Source organism: Leptinotarsa decemlineata, unplaced genomic scaffold (genome assembly GCF_025532065.1).
Source record: "Leptinotarsa decemlineata unplaced genomic scaffold, Ldec_3_MD MMD2_tig00000199_RagTag_RagTag, whole genome shotgun sequence".
In the NCBI taxonomy this organism is placed as follows: domain Eukaryota; kingdom Metazoa; phylum Arthropoda; class Insecta; order Coleoptera; family Chrysomelidae; genus Leptinotarsa; species Leptinotarsa decemlineata.
Window position 1 is genome coordinate 17003736 of NW_027412544.1, and position 21359 is coordinate 17025094.

At 33.9% G+C, this 21359-nt stretch overlaps 1 protein-coding gene across 2 annotated transcripts in view; it reads left to right on the forward strand.

Annotated features, from left to right (window-relative positions):
• The window catches only part of Hr39 (Nuclear hormone receptor FTZ-F1 beta), a 146023-nt gene extending 131134 nt beyond the window's left edge, over positions 1-14889 (forward strand). For both annotated transcript variants that reach the window (XM_074173081.1, XM_074173082.1), the window contains exons 11-12: positions 6762-6916; positions 8935-14889. In XM_074173081.1, coding sequence (XP_074029182.1) covers positions 6762-6916; positions 8935-9024 — 245 coding nt within the window. In that variant the 3' untranslated portion in view covers positions 9025-14889. The remainder of the gene's footprint in view (positions 1-6761; positions 6917-8934) is intronic.
• Positions 14890-21359: the final 6470 nt, after the last annotated feature.

The following is a 21359-nucleotide window of genomic DNA, read 5'->3' on the forward strand; positions in this document are numbered from 1 at the left end:
CTTCAAAAAGATAGGGGATTCCCTTCACATACTGATAACCAGTATTGTATAGACAGAAAGTTTTTCCAAAAGGACAATAAGTGATGATCAAACATCATAATTTTTAATAAAAATTTTGTGGCTCTCCTTCCTGATGAAAAAGCCAAATCACTCTCACTCTTTTTCATAAAAAAAGTGTATTTTGCTTGTAAGTTTTGTTGAGTTGATTGTCGTGAATTAGATTATTAGGGTTGCTTCTGTTTTTATTAATACTTCACAAATTCCGATGAATCATTTTTAACATTTCTGTTGTGGTCATTTTACTGTTTTTTTTTTTAAATATTACGTGGAGAATCAATGTCTGGCGGCAGCCTAGACAGCCGATAGTGTTTATCAGCTCCCTAAGCTTGATTCTGATTCTTTTTTTGGTTGATTCGTCTTTTATTACATCAACACACCCCTTTGCAGGAACCCCATATTCGTCAATAATTCTCTGATCCGGTCCTTGGAAGATACTTTATGTAGGTTCTTGATATTCTGTAGAAATAAGTTAAAAAATATAGTGCCATTATACTTGAGAGATTTCTTGAATGTCGACGTTTTGTGTTTTGGGATGTTTAAGTGTTTAGTTCCCATTGCATAATTATGAGTGAGAGACTCGTGATTAAGGTTGACTATTTTGTATCTGACATGAATCAGAGCTTTATAAATATAAATGCAGGGTAGAGTTATTATTTTATGTTTCAAAAATCAAACCCTAAAGTTGTCTCTCAATGCAATATCATATATAATTCTGATTATTATTTTTTGTAGAATGAACACATATCTTTCACCAACAAAAGTACCCCACATTAGTATATTTTGAGCCATGTGAGAATAGGCAAATGAATAATATACAATCTTGATACCATCTAAGTTTAGCACTTCTTTTAATCTGACATCCTGCAAATATAGCCTGACTCACTTTTTTGCGCACATGATCAATGTAAAGATCTAAAGACAAAATTTCATCTAAGCACCATACCTAGAAGTTTGGCTGTATTAGATAGTTGGACGTTATTCAAGTTTATTGTCTTCTTATGGGATTTGCATAAAACTGTTGAACAATTCTGCTACTCTGTTTGCTTGTTAGGAGTTATCAAATTAGGCACTATTTTGAGGATGTGTGTATGATTTTAAGGCTGACTGAATTGATGTGAAAAAGATATAGGCTCTGAGAGAGTGAAACTATTTCTCTGAGATGTTCTAGTATCGAATTATTGTGAATTATGTGAGGTAGATGTATGTATGAATTCATTCTCATAATTTGAGAGTAGGTTGAGGCGAAGGAATTTTCAGACAATGCTTTCTCAATGCTCCTGAATTTTGTTCAAATTCAAAGAAGTATTTGTTTAGGAGAGATACATTTTTTAAAAGGCAAGGCTTATTATTTCTCCATCTTTATATAAAAAAATGTGAGAATCTTCCAAAGAAAGGAAAAAAGCAATCAATTTCAAAAAGGTATATGAAGATCATGCAAATAAGTAACTTTCAGACACACACTGAAAGAAAAGCCCTCTCGAAACAGCTACCTTTATATAAATTTTGAATTACACGAAAGAAAAATACTTTCTCGAAACAAAAAGTTTTATATGAACAAAGAATTATACAATTTTTTTGTATAATTCAATTTGTTTTGATTTGTTTCGAAAGTATTTAATTTAAGTACAAAAAATTGTATAATTCAGTGTTCGTATAAAAGTATTTGTTTCGACAGTTTTTTCTTCATGTAATTCAATGAAAGTAGCTGTTTCGAAATGGGTTTTCTTTCAGTATGTGTCTGAAAGTAACTTCTTTGCACGATCTACACATCTTTATACAAAGTTCCCTTTTTGAAATTGATTGCTTCCTTCTTTTCTTTGGAATATTCCCACTTTTTTTGTATAAAGATGGAGAAGTAGAAAGCCAAAATCCTGAAATACAGTGTTATTTACGAACTGTTCCATTTAACCTTTTAATGCATAGGATTTTGAAAGGAGGGCGTTATTTCATCTTAACTGAATGATTTTGGTACATTTCTAATGATCCCTTAGAGCGAGTTCATTTTTTGAAATATAAATGATATATATATAACCGCTATTTTTCACACTCCCGTTCTCTGTGAAGTTATTAGCTGTTTTTGTATATTGAAAAATTATGTGCCTAGTTTATTCATACCCTTAATTTAAATCATTTCACGTTTTTAGGTTGAAGGTAACAATTTTCCATGGTAATTGTCAAATGTTCTCCCTACGTTTTTTTTACAATTCGTCCTTGGCTTTAATCATGACTAAAAAAGTAACTTCCAAATTGAAAACACGTCTTTTCCGCACGCAGTCACAAAACCCATCTCTGCTTTAATTTTGTAATTCTCATCGCATTTCCAGAGCTTCCATATTCTTTGATATTTGTTTTGGCTTCTTCTTGGAACGTTCTGCAGTGTTTCTAATGCTTGAAGTCACAGTGTTAGAATTAGCGCAGTCGCATGTTTTATCTTAACCATCCATTAGTGTTGGCTACTGTCTCAATTCGTCAGTGTTATACATAGCCCATGGCTTATCAAAAGCTGAAAACTTTGATGGTCTTGCTGCTGAGTGTTACTTTCTTCTTTGAAGTCACGTCTTTCTTTGGTGGAAGAACTGGTAATGAATTCAAAGTCATGTTTCAAAATTTATATATTCCAGTGATGCATGACTATTATCTGACAACTTTGTACTCAAGTTTCGCAAACTACCGAATTAACTGTAGATAAGGATGTGGTTGCACCGACTGAACATGCAAAAAATTTGGGTACCATTTATGATTCTAACGTGATTATACGTCACATCAATAAATGTATCAATATTGCTTATATAAACATCAAACAAATTTATACCAACAGACAATGTCTTAACAAAAAAGTAAAAACCATACTCTGTGAATTTCTTGTATTATCCAGATTCAATTTTTGAAGCACAATCTATGGGTCATCCCTTGATTATGAAGACAAGCAAAGAATTCAGGTTGTTCAAAACAATTGTGTCTACCTACGTTTAATACACGGCATCAGACGTGGCCAACATATATCACATAAACTCAACGGTACCAACTGGCTCAATATAGCAAAACAGAAATAATTACATGCTGCTTGTTAATATCTAAAAATCATCATCGAAAAAGCTCTCAAATATTTATACAAGAAATTGTCATACCGTTCAGATGTTCACAATATCAACATTCCTTACAGGGGAAGACTACACACCATACATAATTATTTTAAAAATTTGTTTCATAGCAGATCGCACAAGTGTATAAATCAATCTCCGATGAATTTAAACTGATGTCTTTGAAAAAATTGAAAAGAGCATTGAAACGAAAATATTTGAAGGAAATCTAATGTAAACCCATTGTCGATAAGAATGGTGATTCGTAACATTGCTTCTTCCCTTTTTCTGTACATTTATATCTGTCTGATATACTATTGTCCTAATTATATATTTAGTACATTCATTTTCCAACTTGCAATTTGTAAAACTTTTTTTTTCTTCCTACTTTTTTTTCATTATTTTTTTGCCTAAGATGAAAAGCAGAAGTTGCATCTTTTGATACAACCAACTGATCTTCAGTCTTTCCCGGGTCAGTAAATATTTACACATATTTATTGTATCATTCTAGGAATGAAGACCTGTTATTGTTATTTAATTTTTTTTCATCGTAGTGTGCGCTGGTCAGGCCCTATCTATCCCCCGAAGCCCCGATACATTCGGGAGGGCGTGCCAGCATAATCAACCATTGACCACTCCCCACACCGTGGGGTAAGTGATCATTGGGTCCGAGAATCATGTGCCCTGAGCAAACGCAGTGAGCCAAGAATGACAGCCTTCTGCATCAGTGCGGCTAAGATTTCTGCCTTAGTGCGGCAAGCCGATATGATTTTGAGATTCGAGAGTAGAGAAGACATCATTCCACCAAGGACTCCAATAATCAGAACGACCATCTTGACAGAGTGATCTGGATAGAGTCTGCTGAGTTCGAAGAGAAAATCTCGATATTTTATCCGTTTTTCCTCCTCTTTTCTGACGATATTCGTCTCGCCAGGAGCTGAAAACTCCACGACAGATATCGTTTTGGTCTGGTGGTCAAGAAGGACTACATCAGGCTTGTTAGCTTGTATGAGCCTGAGGGTGGGGAACGAATAGTTCCAATAAATTCGGCACTTCTCGTTCCCCACAACGGATTCAATATCCCCCGGAGCGTAGGGCAACACCGGTGTCTCGTCAATACCGTAAGAGTGCCGTAGATGGTAATATAGCACTCTTAGGGCCGCGTTATGTCGATGTATATAGGTCGAGACCGCATATGCTGGACATGCTGATAGCAAGTGCATTAGGGCCTCGGGCGCCTCGCGGCAGGCCCTGCACCTTGTGTCACGCGACTGCGGTAGACTAAGGTGTTGAAGACACCATCCTGGCAAGCCATGGTGAACCCCTCAGTTTCCGACTTCAGCCCACTCGACCTGAGAAAAGCGAACGTCAGGCGCTTTGATAAGCCAAGGTCTTCAATGTTATTGAAGAAGACCCCATGCATCGGCTTATCCCTGTGTCTCCGCAGAAGTAAGGTGATCTCTGCGGCTTTTATCTGAGCTTTTTGCTGAACGGGTTCCAACTCGGTGACAGGGTTGTAGTTACCTCGTTCAGAGTCGAATACTATACCGAGTTCATCAGCTGCTCGAGCAGCTGCCCTAAGGAGAAATGCTCCAATTCCTGCTCTCTCATAGTCACGGACCATGCAGGGAAGGGGATCCGAACTCCTTACGACTTTACAGGCTGTATCCAGTACCATTCTGTTATGTAGACACTCCAAACTCAAAAATCCACGACCTCCCTGTTGTCGGGGGAAGTACAACCGTGGAACGGACGATTTGGGATGCAAACTCCTATAGAGATGCATCATTTTTCGGGTCCTTACGAGGAGTTGATACAGCTCCTCCCGAGTCCACTTCACTACTCCAAACAACTAGAGTAAGATTGGAACGGCAAGCATATTTGTTGCAGCTACTTTGTTCTTCCCCGACAGTTCCGATGACCAGATCTGTCGAAGTTTGTGCTGATACTTGCCGCGGAGAGAGTTTTTCACTGCAGTTACCTCTTGTGAGTGGCGTTGTTCCACCCCGAGGTAAGTATACGTCTCTCCGGCATCCAGATGATGTAGGATGCTTCCATCTACGAGCTGCACATCCTCTCCGTAGTCCCCGCATCGTCCTCTTTTGAGATGAACCATTGCACATTTGTCTATCCCGAATTTCATACCGATAGCATGCGTGTACTCTTCCACCACCCTCAAGGATTGATGGAGATCCTTCTCTCCAGAGGCATAAAGTTTAAGATCATCCAAATAAAACAGATGGGTGACCTTGTGCCTCCGGTTTCCAGGGGTGCCACAGTTATACCCTCGAGTATTTCTGAGCGCAACGGATAATGGCAATAGTGAGATGCAGAAGAGAAGGGGACTGAGGGAATCACCCTGAAATACACCTCTTCTGAAAGTGACCCACCCTGTTTGGACTCTTGCTTGACCAGATGTTATGGTGAAGCGAGTTCGCCAAAGTGGTATCAGTTGTTCAATGCATCTCACTATGTTATCGGGTACCGCAAGGCATCTGAGCAAATGCAAGATGAGCTCATGCGAAATTGTATCAAATGCCTTACGGTAATCGATCCAGGCCATAGAGAGGTTACGCTTATATTGTATCGAGTCCTGCGTTACACATCTATCGATGAGCAGGTTCTCTTCACATCCAGCGACTCCTCTCTTCGACCCTCTCTGCTCATATATCCGTTCGAACACTCGGTCAACTGCGGTGAGTATTCGTGTGTATAAGATGCTTGTAAATAACTTATAACACGAATTCAAGCATGTTATCGGTCTGTAATTCTTAGGAACCGACAAATCTACGGTTTTGGGGATAAGAACGGTCCGCCCCTCGACAAACCAATCCGGAATCGGCTGCTCTCCATACAGCCATGAGTTGAAAACTCTGGCCAGATGGCGGTGGGTACTTGGTAGTTTTTTCCACCAATAAGTGTTCAGCCCATCTGGGCCTGGAGCAGCAAAGTTCTTGGAACCAACAAGGGCCCTTCGAACGTCATCCGGGGTTATCGGGTTGCGCAGTTCATTGGGCTCAGGCTGTCGAAGCTCTCTGTTGAAAGCTTCGAACTGCGCTAGGGCTGGAGTGTCTAAGTTGAGTGGCTGCGGGTGTTCATAGATATCCTTCCAGAAGGATTCCACCTGATCAGCGGTCGGCGGATTATCCACAACACGTGGAGGCTCTTGGAATAAGCGAGAAGGTTTCTCGCGGAACCTAAGGTTTTCCGCGATACTTCTCGCTCGTCTCACTAGTGACTTCTTAGCAGCCACTAGCATTCGTATCCTATCAAGGCAATGCTGTTTGGTGGTCAGCAGCACGCCTTGGCTTAAAGTGTGATGGATACGTCGTAGATTATTATTATTATTATTGTTATTATTATTATCATTGCTTCTATGGTCATGGTCAACGTAGAACTAGTAATACAAATGAATTACATATTGTGTATTTACATTGGTTTTTTGATATTCAAAGAAAAGTCATTCTCTATTTTCCAATCACTGACAACAACCAAAAGTTACATCTACTTCAATACACAAGTCCATAATATTTTGCAGGAGAATAAAAATTCAGTGAAAGAGAAGTTGATGTTTTGAATTGATCTTTTAAAATGACTAAAATATTTCTAATTAAATTGCAGACACTTCTGAGTTGAAGGAGGCTGAGAGGGTAAGGGTTTCACAAGAAAAAGCTTTGAAAGCTCTTCAGGATTATACTTTGTCACATTATCCCGAAAGTCCTTCCAAATTTGGAGAATTGCTTCTAAGGATTCCCGAGTTGCAGCGAACTTGCCAAGTAAGTTTCTTTATTTATTTATACTACAGTCTACATACAGTGTACTTTTTGTCTGTTTACTTTGAATGACTTTATTAATCGGTAAAAAGTTCATCCAATATTCGGGAGAAATAATGAAAGTCACAATAAGTTACCAACCATTGAATTTATAAAAAAAATTGGACTTATTATTGTTTGAAAAAACAACGTTTTTTCATTCCTGCTCATCCAATATCAAAATAAACATTTTTTTCATAATAACAAGGAAGAAAAATTAAGTATTGATATGAACGTACTATATATAAAATGTTTAGATAATCCACAGATTTTTTTCAGATATGAACTGGAAGCCTAAAATGAAACAAATGCTTTTTCCTGTGGATTATACATTTTGTCTTCCTCAATTTCTTTACCAAACATTTAGATGAAAACTGAAACATATTTAATTGAAAAGTATTGAGACAAAATTGTACAAACAAGATCACTATCACTCCTATATTATTTGATTCTTGGTGTTAATTAGGTCTTTCAATGAAGTAGCATAAAAATACTTTTAACAGTATTGAAGAAAAAGCTAAGGATTGATATCATGGCTTCTATTATTGCGTTGGATAATATTTCTTGCTGAATGTGAGATGTTTGGAAGGGAGAAAGAATATGCTTTATTGTCTGAAAAAGTACATTTTCATTCGTATCATTGATGACTTGTTTATTTTGTGGAAATTCATGATAATAATGAAATGGGATGAAACCCGAAACCGTGGAAATTAGACAAAAGTCTTTTCATTCAGTTCATTAAAGTACATTCTTATTGAAAAAGCTTGTAAAATATGAAATATGATATCTTATAGCATCAATGTAAAAATAACTGAAAACTGTTTCAAAAATCTGTATCAAAATCTGTTTTTCCGTTAACCACTAACAGAACAAAAACATGAAAACATATATAATAAGTATAATGTGTTAAAATATGTTAATAAGGGTTTTCAGTGGAACGAATCTTGATGATATTCATCCAGGGTATGATAGGTCTTCTCACATCTTCTCGGAACTTTATTCGTTGGGATTCTCTTTCAAGGCAAGAGAAAGGTGATTGAAATTTTTTTGACCCTAAATAATAAAGAGTCATTAAATAAGGTTGAGAAGGAAATTAGTAGTAAGATATGGTGAGGTGAGAGGAGTGAGTGTAGAAGGCTTGGACTTCTATTATTTAAAAAAATCCAAATAATCCATCACCCATAAATGATTGTAGATACCAACAATCAAAATCTTATGAAGAAGCTAGCTTTGAAATGTTTTATCTATTCTTTTTTATTCTTTTCAATTTTTCTATACATTATTGAAATTTTATTCACGGTTAGCAATATTTTTCTGATCCATAGTATTAGTTCTTCAATATCGAAAACATGAAATTGATTATAGCCGATTATTGTATGACACCATTTTTTATGAACTAATTGAAACTCTTAATATTATATGATGGATTATCTGCAAATCTGCATCTTTCAGTTGTACTAGAAGCAATGATAATTCTCAATTTTTCCCTGAAAACTGCCATTTTTATTTCTTCACATAAAGAGAGGAATCTGAATGGGTCTTCCAATTATTCCAAAACAAACATCTTTCCCAGTCACCAAAAATGCAAAACCCCTCAACTTGTGCCAAGACGCCAACCAAGTTGGCATCTTCAGGAGACGAAGAAAACTCACATACCTAGTTGAATAAAATACACTCACTTTATGTCAGTTCACGTCTTTTATGAAGTTATTGAAATTATCTATATAAATTCTGGTGAAGTGGCTACCACAATATTTTGTGATCTTTTAAAAGCCTGTGCTTGCATTAATTATGACATATGACTTGAGAAACTCCACTGTTATGGGTGCAGAGAAACCACCTTATAATAATTTTATGGTGTATTTTGTATTTAGGTAGTCAATAGTATTTAGTAGTCGGGTAGTGCAATATGCATATAACGTTATCAAGTTAGCACTTATGAATTATCTGATAAGTTTATTGATTGTTATTCTTGTTTTTAGGTGGGAAAAGAAATGTTAACCATCAAATCGAAAGATGGCGAAGGACCTAGTTTCAACCTCCTAATGGAACTCCTTAGAGGAGACCACTGAAATGTGCCTTATAGCTTTGGTGGTGGGCTCATATACTACAGACAGTATTGCTTAATTACTTTTCTTTAGCTTTAAGTGAAACTTTACGTACTTAGTAATTGTGCTGGACACACTAAAAACATGACGGTATTAGAAATTTTTCACAAACTATTGGATTATCTCCATATCAGGTGCTTATGGTTCAAAAATATTAATTTTTGGCCGAACTTTTTGGCAAAACTGTATTAAGGGAATTTTATATTATTGAAACACTCTGAAGTAATTTGGTTGACCAGAGATCGTTTGGGGTTATCAATTATTTCACAGAATATTTTAAATGTTATAAATATTTTTATTGCTTTTAAACAAATGCTTTCTGATGGATTGATCATTTTTACTGTAGACAATAAAAATTTCAAATTAATCCTCTTCTATTATGAACATTATTATTATTATTATTATTATTATTGGTTACTATCCATCTGATAATCATAAAATTGGATGAGTGAATCTTTCCAAATCTCAAGTTTGACAAATATTTGAAATGAGTATCATATTTTTCTGTGAAAAATTATAACATTTTCTATTGGAGTTATTGAAGAGAACATTTTAATTGAGAAAGTGATTAATAATGATTCAAAATTGTGAACTTTCAATGATTTTGATAAAAAAGTTGTTTTAGCCTAATTCGAAATCAGAAAATAATTCGATCTTCATAAACTAGAAAAAAGTTCTCAGAGTAAAGTTGAAAGTTTTCTTTCAATAAAGTTCCGAAAAACGGAGGAATGGAAATTGAATGGAGAAGTGAGATAAAAACCCGAATCCCACTGAAAACATAAAAAAAATATTAATTTTTCAACTAAATTCTAGAAAACTTCTACCGTTTTTGGAAATGAATAATTTAATGAACAAGACTCATTTTTCAATTTCATTTGATGTTGCTGAACATAAATATTTGTTTCTTGGGATTATTAAGTTATTATTATTATTAAATATTCAATGTATTATCACAATTTATGAATGTAATTCATTTATCCTGACCAGTCAAAAATGAAACAAAGATAACTACTTCAAGGCAATGATGTTTTCAAAATTTCGATCTTTGAGGGTAGGTTAGTAAAAGTGACAAATGTGAACCTGTTATTATTAATCTCATGCATTTTGATGTTTCAATATTTTACCACTTTCTGCTCTCCAGGCGCAGTTTTGTTAATCAGAAAATGTCTCCTTCATATCAGTCAGTTTGTGAAAAATTTGAATAGATTATTATATCGAATCTTTATGACGGAGTGTACATATATTTTTAAGTTTATATTTTGATATTTTTTATTATACAATGAGGCTATTTATTGCCAGAGTCGTTAGGAATTTTATATAATATACAGGATGATTTGTAAGAAAGGTGCAACAAAGTGAAATGAAAGATTAAAAAGATTTTAAAGAAATAAATAGGCTCGCTCAAATTCTGAATTTGATGCATATGAAAGAGTAACTGACATATTAACAACAACTGTGGGCTGAAATTGTTACAAATTGATGTTTGATCTCTAGTGTTTGGCAAATCAACATAGTCTTCAACCTCTATTAGTTCGAAACAATTTATTTTCCATGAAGTAGGCATCGATAGAATATATTTTTTGTAAAATGTATCATCTTAGCACACTAAATTTATCAAGAAGGTCACATTCTTGATAAATTTAGAAGTGAATTCTATGAAATTTGAAATTTACAGTTTCTTTTATGAAGATTTTATTGTTTCTCAAAGTAGAATAGCCAGATAACCAATCATAAAAGTGAATACTCATGAAATTTGGACTGAACTTCACTGGATTGAATCATATGTTGAATACCTTATTGATCATTATCATATCGTCGCCTGAGTGTAAAAACTGGGTAACTCAGTTATTGGCAAAAACATAATTCTGTTGGTTTTATAAATGATCTGAAAGCAACTGATTTCAATGAAATGACTCAATTTTTTTTGTAGGTTTCATTATTGCTTATAGAGTACATGAACAGGGACAAATAAATAATAAAAACAAAAACAATCTCATTTTTTTACGAAAAAACAAAAGTTACCCACTTGTTGCACTGGAAATTATATTTTGAACCTTAATGAAATTATGCCAATATATCAGAGATAACCAAAATATTTCTAGCATAAAGTTGATATTAAATCCATTGGGCAGATGAATTTGGTTAAATCCCCAAAAAATAAACAGTAATCTTAATCTTCCTCTTCCTCATCTGTTCTCCTATGTGGCAGGTTGTAGTAAAAATCAAAATAGTCACGGCTTAATGCCGGTGGATTCATAGAAAACAACGACATTAAGTCATTGTATTTGACCTCAGTTATAGGATGACCTCGAGGATAGCGGCATCAAACTGGTCGTTTCCCGGCGTAAAACCTTTTTATTACAATCCACTTGTATGAAACTATCCACTTCAAAAGTCTCATTACACTCATATTGATACACATTTTCTTTTTTAAATCGGAACCAGTACAGTTTTTGAAATTGAACAGGCTTATTGTTAATAACTTTTTTTCTCATGGTTAACTGAGTATCAGCAAATGTCTTCCAATCAAAGAAATCTGTTCCCTGAATATCATGCACATTATAGGGCTTATCGCCCTTTTTTCTTGCACTTCTTGCGATAGTTTTCCAATCACCTGGCCAGAGAGCCTTCCCAACTCTCTTAAACTCGGTGCCAATGGCGGAGTGCATAGAGTCGCACTCCATCTCGGTGTTACCAGGCGTTAAAAATTGAAGATGAATGGATTTCAAGTTGGCAGTTTTTTGAACTGTATGCATACACATTGCAACAACATATTTATTGAGATTTTGACCCCCACAATGATCACTGAAACACCTGACTTCTTGTATGGAACTTGGAAGAGATTGAAAATACCGAAATAGATGCAACTGATGATCTTATTGTTATCAACAGCAGCGTCTTTGTCCAGTCGTTTTGCTTCTCGAGAATTATCCTTCAGTTTTTGGTGTGCATGATAATTTTTCTTCATGTCTGCTGTTGGATCAGCTTCACTTTCGAAGGCTCCACAAATCCGACATTGGTCTTTTTTTGGTCTGTGAAAACCCAGATTGAAGTGTCTTTGAAACAATTTCGGTAGGTGGATAACTTTGCCGTTGACTTTCCATTTTCTTGACACCATTGAACGTACATCCTGTATATGGTGGCTAAATTTAACGACGAGTCCAAGTATTTTCGTTCAATATCTGATCTGCAGTAATGGGATGGAACGCATGAAAAACTTTTAATGTGCAACATTATGTCTTGGACTATAGCAGGATTTAAGGTGCCACTCTTGCCCTTTCCACGACCATCAAATGCTGCAATATTTTCGTTTGACCGCTTCTTTATAGCTATGTCAACAACGCCTTTCCGAATTCCTAGTGTGTTGAGGAACATAACTTTACAGACTTTTTTTCTGCTTCCATCAATCGGAAGAAAATAATTGATTGAGAAATTCCTCCTAAACTGGTGCTCGGTTTTAGTTTTTTTCACATTTTTTTCCGTGTTGGCATGAATAAAATCTCGTTGTCGTGAGTAATCTCCTAGTTCGTAATAGGCCGCCTTGAAAATGTTAAGCCTTTCAGCTTCTGGGATTGTTGAACATTTCAATCTGCAGGTTTCCTTGCAAGGAAGCATCATTTGGATAGCAGGTCTTATTTCCCCTTTCATTGTAATGTATTCCTTTCCTAAAAGTCTACTTTTTTTCTAATATTTCTCGGCCAATTGTCTGGATTTCTTCTTTTCCTTCTAGGCTTATTAGTCACTTCTGGATGTTCCTCCATTCCTACTAAGTTATTTCTGGAGTTTGATACCTCAGAGTCAGAAAAATTATTATTGAGATCTGTTTCTTCAGAATTAGAAGAAGTATAACTAGGAAAATATTCAGATTCATCTGGAGAAAAATCACTGACACCGTCATCACCAGCAACCGTTCGAAAAACTTCTACAGAGTTATTATTACTTCGTTCTGAACTTGACCCTCCTGTGTCTTTTTTTTGATGTATCACATCATGACTCGGTCCGGGAAGTGGAAGCTAATCGTTCCTCAATTCATGTTGAAGACGAGCTGAGCCATGTTTCAGAGTATGATCTCTCTTCTGTTTGTTTTCGACAAACACTTCTGGAAATTCTCTATGAGTCGATTCTGATTCGGAAAAATTGTCTAGTTCCGACCTAAATTCATTGTGGTACAACCTAGTGCTCATAGACTTCGGCTCTATGATGTTTTCACCCAGACCTAAAAAAAAAGTTGAAACGGTTAAGAATTCACATCAAATACACGAAAGTTGCAAAATTACTCAAATCTGAAATAACATGTAAAAGTAGGTATCTCAACATAATTCCATAACCTAACTTCATGAAAACATTATAAAAACTGTTACTGTTTCAAATTTTAACACTTACTTACCTTTTGCTTGGTTCATGGTCACCATACTCTGAATTTTGGACGCTCTGGATGTCATTATTACTCTAAGGAACGCGTTACCGGTCTAACCTACGAATGTCAATACCTGAACCTGAACTGAAGAACTGCTATCTTGAATTATCTACTTTTTGCACTATAAACGATCTTCTGAGCGTTCTGAAAAAAATAGATGTCTTCAGTTACCCATTTATGACATGACAACGAGCACGTATTTTATTTTATCTATTTTTTACAGTGTCTACTATAGATGTCGTTAAATTACTTTGACAAGCCGAATTTATTACAATAAATTCGGCTTGTTCTCGACTATATGCAATTGTAGAGAACTAGAAATTGCAAAATTTGGAGTTACCTAATACTTACATTCAGGCGACGATATATGCCTACATTGAGAATACCTTTTGTGACTCATATATTAGAATATATTTTTGAGACAATCTCTTCCTTTTGTTTGATACGGTAGGAGTGCATAAATTTATTGAATAAATTATAACAAATGGATTGATACATATATTTTACCTGTGAAAAGTTTGGTTGTAAAACAAAATATGGATTATTTTATTTATATAGGAAACCATTTCCATAATTAAGTTGAAGTAATTCAGTTTGATAATTTAGTATATATTTAGTATAAATGAATTCAAATCTATCTTTCAACGCTATTTGTTACAATGTGCATGAAAAACTGCCTTGATTTAATGAATTCCGCTATAATAAATTGCATATATCAATTCAACAATATTCCACTATAATAAATTGCATATGTCAAATCATATTTATTTTTGATCTCGCATTTCATTGTAACACTTTAGATTCATTGACTACATAGATGTCAAGGAAATCTATGTATGTATAACATTCAGATGTGACAAATAATCCTGTATAAAATAGTTTTAGTTGCAGGTTTCTGCTCCAAGGTTACTGTATTGAATACAAGTAGGAGCACACATTGTAGATTACAAGTTTTTACAAATCTCTTTTCATTCCAGTGATACGAATTAACAATTATTAAGTTTTTACAAGGTTCTTCAAGGAAATTGGTGTATGTAGTTGTGAACTACCTGTTATTTTTCTGCCTGAAAACTATTGTTGTAAATAGTTCAGAAATTGTTTTTATTTATTCATTCTAGATGACCTCTTTCGTGCCAATGTCTTTACTGATTTTGGTTGAAGTTTTATATGGCAGTCGGACAGATTATATAACATAGACACTGTGTTTTGCTTATTCGAATTAAAAGTATTCACTCTCTGGACCTTTGTAAAAATGGAGGGTATAATAAATTGAATATAGAAAAATCAGGATCAGTATAATGCAAATTATTTATGTGCTTATAATAATCTAAAGTGTTAGTTTTAAGCATCGCCCAGTATATCAATTTTATATGATTAGTGATCTTTAGTCTGAAATAATAGTTTGTGCCATTTTTCTGTATTTTATAATTTTTCAAAAAAATATTTGTAAATCTTTGAAAAAATTAACTGAAGTTAACAATGATATTGCAACTCCAACTTGAAATTGTCAAGAAGTCCATTGATCGATTGTATAGTAAACCATATAACTGACACTTGGTAGATTTCACAAAAGACACCAAAACGTATTTAATTCAGATGACTTCCACTGTACATATGAAATCAATTCTATTCAACTCTCAAATGTATTCTGAACAGTTGAAACAAAAACTAATAAATAAAAATGTTTCCTAGAATTTATTTTACTCTTTTTATCGAACTTTAGAAAAAGTTTAATTTTGATACAATTAACAATTGGTGTCAGTTTTCAATATTTCAGTTGTTTCGTTCAAAATATCAGTCTTTTAATGTTCACCTTGCCATTGGCGTGAGTTATTATGGCAAGATTCATATTATGATTGAAAGCATTTGAAATATGATTGAAACAACAGTGGGGGATGGCGAAATCTAGCCCGATAATTATTGAAATATTAATTGAACATTAGAATGTCAAATATTTCGAGCAGATCCTAAGTGGTTTGCTAAGCTCAGCCCTGCATCTTTCATCCACTTGAAATATTAATGACATTTTGAAGTTTTATCATTAATATTGACAACTATACAGCAAAGTGTCACTATTTATTTTTGTAATATTGTTTATTGTTCATAATCACTTCCAATATATTTTTTGAATATATGATAGAATTCGCCAATACTTGATGAAAATCTATGGTAAATATATAAAACAATAGTTTACAGTACTGAGTTTCACTGTAAGTAGCTCATTTTTTATAGGTTCGCCTACTACTAAACCCCAGCACAGTTTATACTAATCTATCTGCTCTAAATTCAATTTATATTTAATGATACCATGCCGATCGACTTCTTCACAATTTTGTATTGGAAATGTGACGAAATTCAAGGTCTTCAGTCTAATTGGAAAATTTTCAGGCGATTTGAAAACTTATATATATATATATATATATATATATATATATATATATATTATATATATATAATATATATATCAAACTGTCAAAAAAGGCTAAGTTTTGGTTATTCCAAGTTCGTTTTGTAAGTCGTCTATGACTAACAAGAAGAAAGTAATTTCAATTTATTATATCTGTCACGTTTGAAATATATTGGAGGGACACCAACTGGTTTTGGGAGATTTATTCTAGATTCTCTTGAATGGGCATATTTACACCAAAACTGAATTTGAACATGATGCAAGCATGCCTAGTGAAATCTAGTAAATAAGAACGTATTGTCTATAAGTTATTTTTTATGGAATTGTTATTTTGTTGGCTTTTGAATTTGTTTTTAAAGACTTGTTTCAAAAGATTGTACAAATTCAATAAAAAAAAAATTGAATTTCATACTGACAAATTCGAACAGATTTTGTCCACAGGCAACTTCATTTAATTCAGTATACTTTGAAACTAATTATACCATGGAATTATCATTTTATTGTCAGATATATTTTTAAAAATATCTGTTGATATTTTTGATGATTTCTTTTTACTCGTTAAAAAACACTGAGAATTTTTCAATTTTACCTTAGAAAGATAAAACCAACCGACCATATTGAAAATTATTTTTATTTCTTTAAAGCAGAAACAATGTTATGTTTTTTATCTATTTTAAATGTTAGATATTCATCATCATAAGAAGTTGTCTGTCATGTAAATCTATCGAGTTTTTCCAGGTTAAAAAAAGTTTTTCAACAACAGGGCTCAGATTTTATGAATTTGAAAATATAAAATATAATTATTAAACCGAACTTTAATATTAATAGGTATCAGATTGAAGTAAAGTGTTCTTATTATTTGAGAAACAATAATTGCTGGGGTGTGTAAGTGGTTTTTGATTTTACTTTCAAAGGACTGATTCATTGAATTTGAATAATTAATATGCACATTTTACACCCTTCTGTTAGAAGAATATTTCTTCTTGGTTTCAATTTTTCAATTTACTGTTGATGATCAATGAAACATTCAAGAAGTGTTCAGTGTCCTTTGAATATCATTTTTAAGGAAATACTATTCAATCTGCATTTTTTCCTGAAAATTTCATTTATTATTCAGTGAAGATTCTGAGTAGCCATGTCAATCTTACACAAATAAAAAGAACTTAAGACTAAGAGGGTGGCCTTGAGAAGCTGTATTTAATGCAGCTTTAGCCCTAATACTTTTTGTACTCAATTTTTTTACTATACAAGATATGTATTGAAGAAATATATTATTACATCCTCGTAGGCAAGTCTTTTATTTTGTATTTTTGGTCGGTCGGTAGCCAGGCGGTTAGACGTGGGTGCTTTGTTCACTCATTCGAATTGACTGCCATGTTGGTCGGTGGTTCAAGCCCCAGTCTGAACGATCTATTATCACTTGCTATCGTCCAACCCGTGTTATGAATCACACGTTAATTCTTAGCTCGCACAAGTTTCGACTTCGTAGGGGTGCGACAGCTGGTTAACTCTTTCAAGCATGTTGGTACACGTTATGTGCCACCAAAATTACATTTATCGTTGCATGGTGTTACATTAGGTATACCACATATTGTAAATATTTTCACAAGCAGCACAGTGGGTTTCTGAGCATACCACCATTAAGTTAGCATGCCTTCGAGTCATCTTTTCAATAGATGGTGACATCAGTCTACTATATTGCCATTTGTAATACAGAATAGATTTTCAGTAAGGGGGTCATGTTTTGACAGATGACATAGTCATGGTTACTTTTGTTAATTGTTAATAATTAATATAAAACCATTATTACAAACTTACAAATTGCAGAAAAGATCATTCGTGGATTAGAACAAGTGAGTAAATATTCAAATATATGCATTATTTTTTATTTTTATACTAATTTTGCATTGTTTAATAAATCCAGTACTCTAGGGTGCAAATAGGGTTAGAAATTTGTATTTCGTTTTAGATCATGTATAAGGACGGGTTACCCTTTCGTCTTGTTGGAATCACAAGAAAAGAATTAATGGAAGAGTTATATGCAGGTAATGACTCTGAAAATGATAGTGAACCTGGTGACGAAAACCAGACTGGTGTACTTGAGAATGTGCTCGATCTAGACATAAACACACTGAAAGACTTGAGTTCGCAGAGTGACTCTGACGAATCTGATGACTTGCCCTTATCAGTAATAAGAGATAGGTTTCAGAAAAATATAGGGCAGTCCGTTAGCGTATCACACAGAAACTGCCGTGATTTCGAATCTTTTTCGTCTGTCATCAACAAAAAAAAATTAATCGTAAACAATGAGGACATCAAAATTGTAGTTTTGGCCTACTTTTACAGCCTATCCAGAAAATTCGTTGAAAGACGCAGAAAAGTCACTTAGAATTTCATGTTCGTCAATGTTATGTTATCGTGCAAATAAAAATGATATTTCCTATATGGTACCACTTTATTGTATCTCCAACAACGGTAAGTACTCGACTGCGTTTTTAGAGCAAGTCTACATGAAAAACATTCGTGTATAAAAAGATCTTAATATACAGGACTGGAAACTAACAACTATGTTTTATTATTAATATATGACACCCCTTTACCTAAGTTGAAACATTACACTATACAGTAATAATTTGCAATAACTAACAACAAACATTAGGCTACCCAGGATTAATTTGCCATAATTAATCGCTCAGGTGCCCTAATTTTATCACGGGGTCTCAGAGATCTACCACTATTAGTTTCATCACCTTCCGTATTACCATTTTCCGTATTCACTAACTGTTCACTACTGTGAGTCTTCGTTTTTCCCTTCCAATCTACAATATTTTCTTTTAAAGCTGATCGTGGAGTGAAAGAAACATTATTTGTTTTAGATATTGTATTTGAATATTCTTCGTCTGAATAATCTTTTTTTAACTGATTCATATGTCTTTTCCATGTCAATCCACAATCGGTTTCTACCAGGAAAGTTTTTCTGCCCAATATTTCTTCAATTTTACCATGACACCACTTTTGAACATTTTCACGATAATCTCGTGCATATACCAAAGGATTTATCTCATAGTTCACATATTTTTTATGTCCATAATATTTTGTTTGATAATTTTGTTTAGATTTCACTACGGCTTCCACAGAAGGTAACAGTAAATCAAATTTAGTTCTTAAACTTCTACCAAAAAGCAATTTAGAAGGTGTTTCTCCCGTGGTCGAGTGTGGGGTGTTACGATATTGAAATAAAAATCTATTGATTATTAAATGGGTGTCTAACCTTGGATCCTCAGTTTTACTTTAAATAATAGCATTTTTGATAATTTTCACCGCACTTTCTGCTTGTCCATTTGTAGATGGGTGGTAAGGTGCCCCTGTAAGATGGATGATACCGCTTTGCTTTAAAAAACGTTGGAATTCAAAACTTGTGAATGTTTTTGCATTATCCGTACAAATTTCTTTTGGTAATCCATATCTCGCAAATAATTCTCGAAACACCTTTATAGTATTCAAAGATGTGATATTTGACATTTCGAAGCCCTCGATCCACTTAGATGTAGCGTCTTCGATGACTAAAAAATTTTTATTGAAACATGGCCCAAAAAAATCCGCATGTAGCCTGGTCCACGGATTAGTTGGCCATTTCCATACAGACAAAGGTGTTTTTGTAACATTAGGAGCTAATCTACAGCTAATTTCACAAGACTGGGCCATATTTTCAATTTGACTGTTCATCAAAGGCCACCACATATAAGCCCGAGCTAAAAGTTTCATCTTAACAATACCCATATGTGCAACATGTAACTCATTTAGTATTGAATTCCAATATTTTTTTGGTACTATTATGCGATAACCCCACATGAGGCAATAATTCTGTTTTATTGTTATTTCATTTTTTTTTTATAAAAAATGATTTATAATCTTCCCCAGGACATTTTCTGGGCCAACCATTCCTGACAAATAACATTACTTTACTGAGGACTGGATCCACCGCTGTTTCTTTTCGAATTTTATTTACATCTATCGGCAATTCGGATTGCTCTACGTAATTTATATAAGAAAACTCGGTTACCTGTTTTGAATCAAATGGAAATTCTACCTGTGCACTCGTGATGGGTAACCTGGACAAACAATCGGCATAATTTTGATTTGAAGTAACAAATTTTATTTTATAATCAAAAGCTGAAAGAATATAGGCCCAATGTTGAAGGCGGCTAGCATCAAACATCGGTAATCCCCGCTTGTCCCCAAAAATCGCTAGTAATGGTTTATGATCGGTGACAAGTAAAAATCGTTTACCAAACAAGTATTGATAAAATTTTTTTAGGCCAAAAATTATGGCGGCAGCTTCTTTCTCGATTTGAGAATATTTTGTCTCTGCCAAACTCAATAGACGAGAGGCAAAAGCAATTGGTTTTTCAATATTGTTTTCATCAATATGAGAGATAGTTGATCCTAACGCATATTGTGATGCATCTACCATGAGCTTAACTTTCTTTTCAGGGTCGAAATGGCTAAGAACCGAATTTGAAATTAATAATTTTTTTGCATTTTCGAAACTTATTTTACATTCTTGTGACCAGAACCATTTTGTTTCTTTTCTTAATAATTTGTACAATGGCTGCAAAACTTCTGACAGATTCGGTAAAAATTTACAATAAAAATTTATCATTCCCAAAAAAGATTTTAGTTCCGTCACTGTTTTTGGTACCGCCACTTCCGTTATTGCCTGAATTCTATCTTTTGATGTATGTAACCCTTCTTTATCTATAACATGTCCTAGGTACTTTACAGAATCTTTAAAAAATGAACATTTTTCCTTCTTAACCTTTAACCCATAAGTTTTTAAAATTTGAAAAGCCTTTTCTAGTTTTTTCAAATGTTCCTCATCATTTTTACCCGTTATTAATATGTCATCTAAAAAACACACGATACCAGTACCTTGAAACATTTGTTCCATTATATTCTGGAATATCGCCGGAGCACATGTAATTCCGTAGGGAAGGCGAGTGTAAGCAAATAACCCTTTATGGGTGGTAATAGTTAACATCTTTTGTGACTCTTTTGTTAAAACTACATGCTGATAAGCTTCCGAGAGGTCAATTTTAGAAAATTTTTGCCCCCCCTGAAGTTGACTAAAAAGATATTCTATTCTGGGAAGCGGACAGTGTTGAATTTCAAGATGGGGGTTTAGGGTAACTTTAAAGTCACCACAAAGCCTAATACCACCGTTAGGTTTTAGTATTGGGACAATGGGTGTGGCCCACTCTGAAAATTCTAATGGAATTAAAACTTTATTTTCAATCAATCTTTGTAACTCTGCTTCTATTTTTGGTTTAATTGCAAATGGTACCGGTCGGAGTTTACAAAATTTTGGATTGGCATTTTCTTTCAATTTTAATGAAATATTGAATTTATTAAAAGTTCCTAATTTGTCTTCAAATATTTCTTTATATCTACGAACCAAAAAAGAAACTTGGTCAG